Consider the following 6,000-nt stretch of genomic DNA (forward strand, 5'->3'; position numbering starts at 1 on the left):
TTACCTCCGTATAATGCATATTAAAGGTTGTATCAGCGATTTCTAGCCTAAAACATAAAGTGTCAATTTCAGCTGACCTTTCTTCACGATACGCTCGCTGCCTGCCCCATAAATTGTCTGTGAAAAAACCGCGTCTCTCTGGTCAGCCTAGGGTCCGAGATATGCCAAAAAAAACAATCTGCACTACCAACCTTTCCACACATAAACAAACAGTGTTCCAACCAATCAGCGTCAGGGGTTTGGTGTTGTGGACTTTCCTACTGGTGCTGGGATGTGAGGGAGGCGGAGCGAAAGTCCACAACACCAAACCCCTGACGCTGATTGGTTGGAACACTGTTTGTTTATGTGTGGAAAGGTTGGTAGTGCCGATTGTTTTTTTGGCATATCTCGGACCCTAGGCTGACCAGAGAGACGCGTTTTTTTCACAGACAATTTATGGGGCAGGCAGCGAGCGGATCGTGATGAAAGGTCAGCTGAATTTGACACTTTATGTTTCAGGCTAGAAATCGCTGATACAACCTTTAATGTAGTATTTAAAACCACAGTGCTGCTTTGTTTACATCTGTAACCAATAAAACACTGTATGGCTGCTGTTCCGTAAGTGCCACCTGCTGTCAGAGAGTCAATTTGCGTTCTCATTTAGCTGTCTGCTGTTTTTGTTTCATGCACATTTTGTGTAGCATAATATCACAAAGCTAAGATCAGACCATTGTGTTTTTTCTTTAAATGTAAAATACAATCTAATTTACATCAAAAACTGCTCATGCTACATAGAGCGTGTTTGTTTGGATCATGATTCAAATGCAGTGGTTCTGATTAATATAAAGGCACAGCCAGGGAAAAAACGTGATAAACCTTCAAATCGCCAGAATCCAAAAAATTGTGAAACAGATTTTTGGTCAAACCGCCCAGCACTAATATCTAACTAATATCTATCTAGATATCTATCTTTTTTTATTATTATTATTAAATATGTGCTGCCGTTGATCACCTACAGTGTGTCAGCTAATTAACCTGAAGTGATCAAAGATGCGTCATCTGGTAGAATATTTCTCTTATGTTTAAATGTCCTCTCTCCAGGAACAGTTTCCACCTGCTGAAGAAGAACGAAAAACTACTGAGAGAGCTGAAGAATCTGGATTCAAGGCAGTGGTATGTTATGCCACTCTTTATCAGTCTTGTAAGGGCAAAGGGAAAAAAAATTATAGTATTTTCCTGTTATAGTCTGTGATGGTCTATGAGACAACCTGGTAAAAGTGCTCCTAAATTTACTGTCTTCTCTATTTACTTCTTTTCAGTCGTGAAACACACAAAATTGCTGTGTTTTACGTGGCAGAGGGACAGGAAGATAAGCACTCAATTCTGTCCAACACAGCTGGAAGCCAGGCATATGAAGACTTTGTGTCAGGCCTGGGCTGGGAGGTAGAAATCTTGATGATTAAATAAGTTCACTTCCAGAATGAAAATTTTCTGATAATTCACTACCTCCATGTCATCCAAGATGTTCATGTCTTTCTATCTTCAGTCGAAAAGAAATGAAGGTTTTTGAGGAAAACATTACAGGATTTTTTTTCGTATTGTGGACTTCAATGGGTTGAAACTGCAGTTTCAATGGAGCTTCAAAGGGCTTTACATGATCCCAGCTGAGGGAATATGGGTTTTATCCAGCAAAACGATTGGTTGTTTGCAAATTTATATAGTTTTTCACCACAAATGCTTATCTTGAAGTAGCTCGACCTCATGTATTATGTAGAAAGTTGAAAAAACAGTCAAACACCCTTTACAAAAAAGATAAAACGACGATGTTGGGCGATTTTGAAGTTGGGGGAGAAAATGAGATTGAGTTTTTCGCCCTACCCTACCTTTTTGAACCAAAGAATACAGACGAAGAACTAACCACATGTGACTTTTCCAATATGATTGATGAACTAGTGCAAGATAGGCGTCTGTGGCTAAAAAGTATATACATTTATGTTTTTTTAAGAAAATGACCAATCGTTTTGCTAAATCAAACATTTATTCCTTGGCTGGGATCGTGTAGATCCCTTTAAAGCTGCATTGAAACTGCAGTTTGGACCTTCAACCCATTGATCCCCATTGAAGTCCACTATATTGAGAAAAATCCTGGAATGTTGACCTCAAAAAGAAAGAAAGACATGAACAACTTGGATGACATTGGAGTTGAGTGCATTGCCATGGAATTGTCATTCTGGAAGTCTGAATGTCCTAGATATATATTTAAATATTACTTGGAATATTTTATGATATGAGTGCATGGCCCCTAACAAACTCTTTCCTCAATGTTCAGGTGAACCTAACTAGTCATTGTGGTTTCATGGGCGGCCTGCAGCGGAACAAGAGCACTGGTTTGACCATGCCCTACTTCGCCACCTCTACAGTTGAAGTGATGTTCCACGTCTCCACACGCATGCCTCCGGACTCAGATGACTCGCTCACTAAAAAGGTAAACCTGTAGAAGATGCCATTTTGAAGTAGACTTATGATTTTAGTTGGGTTTAATGACCCTTCTGTGAAGGTATTTCTACTTCCACGCTGTGGAAAACGTGGATGGAATTGCAGAATCCAATCATAGAAATAGAATTTACTGTATAACACAGAATGTCACAAAATTTGTCAGTCCACTTCAATCAAAAGCGATATTGACTAGTGTCTGTGAATATTAAGCTGCACAAAAAGTATAATAAGTCCTTTTCAATATATGAGTACATAAGTATCATTTCAGGAGCATTTTACCATTTCTTTTGAGAAAACTATCGGCAAATCATATACAGACTGATAAAGGTGTTCACAGCAACCTTTCAAAATAAAAGTTCAGTTTAACTCGAAACTATGACAGAAATGTATAACTTAATGTAATGACACTACTACTGCTACAACTAAAATTATTAAAACTTTTTTTTAAGGAATATTTAACAGAAAAAATATTTACCTAAATGTATTTGCACAACATTTCTGGAAACATAACTTTTGGTAAATTGCTGTTACATTGTGTAAGTTTCATGATTTCAATTAATAACATGTTTTTTCATTATTGTTTTTATTGTAAACATTAAAACAGAGTTTAGAAAATTTTAAATAGAAAAATGATTACTTAATGTAACGACACTACTAAAATGATTAAAACATTTATTTTCTTTAAGGAATATTTAACAGAAAAATTATTTACCAGAATTGATTTACACAACACAGTATTTTAAAAAAAAAGAAAAAATGTTTAATAAAATCAATTAATTAGAGATGATTTGACTAATAAAATTTAAATAAACTATTAAAATGGAATCCAGAAAATGGATGTTTGGTAAAAAATAAAATAATAAATAAAACATATTTCATAGGGCCTTAAAAATTTTATTTGTGTTAAACTTTTAGTAAATTGCTGTTACATTGTGTAAGTTTCATGATTTCAATTAATAAGACATGCTTTTTCATTATTGTTTTTTTATGTAACCATTAAAACAGAGTCTAGAACAATTTAATTAGAAAAATTATTACTTAAAGTAATGACATTACTACTACTACTACTAATACAATTATTAAAACATTTTTAAGGAATATTTAACAGAATTATTTACCAGAATTTATTTACACAACACAGTATTTCTGAAAAAATAAAATATATATATTTTTGTAATAATATCTATTAATTAGAGATGTTTTGACTATTAGAATTTAATTAAACTATTAAAATGGAATCCAAAAAATGTGTGTAAAACAGTGTTTTATAAAATATTAAAATAAAATAGGGCCTTCAAAATTTGGTAAATTGCTGTTACATTGTGTATGTTTCATGATTTCAATTGATAGGGCATGCTTTTTAATTTAAGTTTTTTAATGTAACCATTAAAACAGAGTCTAGAAAAATTTAAATAGAAAAATTATCACTTAATGTAATGACACTACTACTACTACTGCTGCTAAAATTATTAAAACATTTTTTTAAAGGAATATTTAACAAAAAAATATTTACCAATTTATTTAAACAACATAGTATTTCTAGGGGAAAAAAATTAAATACAATTAATTAGCTGGAGGTGTTTTGACTATTAAAATTTAATTAAACTGTTGCAATGGAATCCAGAAAATGGATGTAAAACAGAATTTGGTGAAAATAAAATAATTTAAAATAAATATTTCGTAGGGCCTTAAAAATTTAATTTTTGTTATACTTTTAGTGCTGTTACATTGTGTTAAGTTTCATGATTTCAATTAATTAGACATGCCTTAACCATTAAAACAGAGTCTAGAAAATTTTAAATAGAAAAAAATGAAATCCATAAAAATCTAAACGGAAAAAAGGAATTTGGGAAAAAATAAAACTTTATTTTTTAAAGCCAATTTTTTTTTAGCCAACTGGATTGGAGCTTTGCCTCGTGAACACATATTTGCATACTACACCAGTCTCAAAAGAACAAGGAAAAATCTTGTTTTCATCACTCAAATGCTGTTGATTCTCTAAAGAGTTAAACTTTCCCCCTGCCTGCTCACCTGTGGAGGGCCTTTTAGATTGTAGTCTGTGTCATTTCTTTCATAGCTCCTCTGTCTGGAGTTTTCTCCAGCAGTGCGCCTGTGCTCCTCCTGTGCGGCGGGTGAAGTGGGACACAGAACCTCGCTGACCTGTGCGTTCACACCTCATCATTAAACCTAACCCAGGCTAATCTGAGGGGTGGGACACTTATACCTGCCGAGAGCTGCACTTTTGTGTTTCTGGGTTCCCTGTCGAGAGAAAAGGTCCTCTCTGCTATCAGAACAGAGAAAAAGAGAAAGTAATGACTCCTAACAGCTGTACTTTATTCTCTCGTTCCGCCTCTCCCACTGGCTTTTATCTTGTCTCTCTTTTATTTAAAGAGGGATGTCGCACCCTTTCTTTTTCTCACTCTTCCTCGCAGTCGATGTGACCTTATGGAGAAACATTGCTCACTAGTTTTGCTCTTTCTACAAGGGTGTTTCTTCAACTATGTGTGGGTTTTTTGGCCCTGTGGGCTTTTCACACTTTTTTCATTCTAATAAATTTTTGTCTATTAATAATATCCAACAGCGTATAAACATCTCAGATTATGTTTTGTTTAATAGTATTCTAAGGTGGAAATGACGATTCCAAAAAAAAAAAAAACATTTATTTTTTCATTCATTGAAAAAAAATGTCTTTCATTGGCAAATTTCATTGCTAACATTTTATGTATCCCAAATATGCAACATTAATATTTTATTACTTTCTTGCAAAATTTTTGAAAATGAAGTAAAATATTTTAAGTTATAATTACAAAATCCTGCAGTGCATATACTTACTTGCCAGCAACCCACGGAAATAAAAGCTTGCTGATTTTAGGTTTGAAAATGATAAAAATTCATATAAAAATAAAAATGGAAAAAATGTAAATGTAAATATTAGCATTGTATTTTTAAATGGACTGTAAAATAATTTTATTATTACTCATTTTTATTTTTAAATACATTTTTAAATAGTATTATCACACCTTATTTATTATTTTGTTTATTTTACTACTAAATAAGGTACAATAATACTACTATTATTATTATTATTAGTTAATTTTTTAATAATTATTTATTTAATATTAACTTTTTTATAGCTGTATTTAACGGTCACACAGGTTTTTCACAAAGATAATATTGCAAAAAAAATTACTATGATTATTGGCAAAATTGTTCATCGTGATGGTAATCACACCAAAACTGAGAAACGTTTATATATATATATATATATATATATTGCTAATAAATATTGACGTGTTACAATTATTTATATTCATTAAAAAATGTAAAAAAAAAAATTGTGGATTTTCATGTTTTAAGATTTAAGCTCTGGGTCTGGGACTAAGGTAAGCAATAAAATCTAGTAAAAAATAAATAAAAAAGGCATTATAAAAATTCATAAAAATTTTAGGCATGTAAAAAAACATCAGTTTTATCCCTCATGCACATTTACCCAAATTTACTCAAATTATAATTTTCAATTTATTT

The 6,000-nt window shown here is 32.2% G+C and overlaps 1 protein-coding gene across 8 annotated transcripts in view; it reads left to right on the top strand.

Annotated features, from left to right (window-relative positions):
* Nucleotides 1-6,000, top strand: part of ralgapa1 (Ral GTPase activating protein catalytic subunit alpha 1) — a 101,314-nt gene that overhangs the window by 65,075 nt on the left and 30,239 nt on the right. For all 8 annotated transcript variants that reach the window (XM_073827613.1, XM_073827615.1, XM_073827617.1 and 5 more), the window contains 3 exons: nt 1,081-1,152; nt 1,299-1,422; nt 2,309-2,464. In XM_073827613.1, coding sequence (XP_073683714.1) covers nt 1,081-1,152; nt 1,299-1,422; nt 2,309-2,464 — 352 coding nt within the window. The remainder of the gene's footprint in view (nt 1-1,080; nt 1,153-1,298; nt 1,423-2,308; nt 2,465-6,000) is intronic.

Source organism: Garra rufa, chromosome 21 (assembly GCF_049309525.1).
Source record: "Garra rufa chromosome 21, GarRuf1.0, whole genome shotgun sequence".
NCBI lineage: Eukaryota > Metazoa > Chordata > Actinopteri > Cypriniformes > Cyprinidae > Garra > Garra rufa.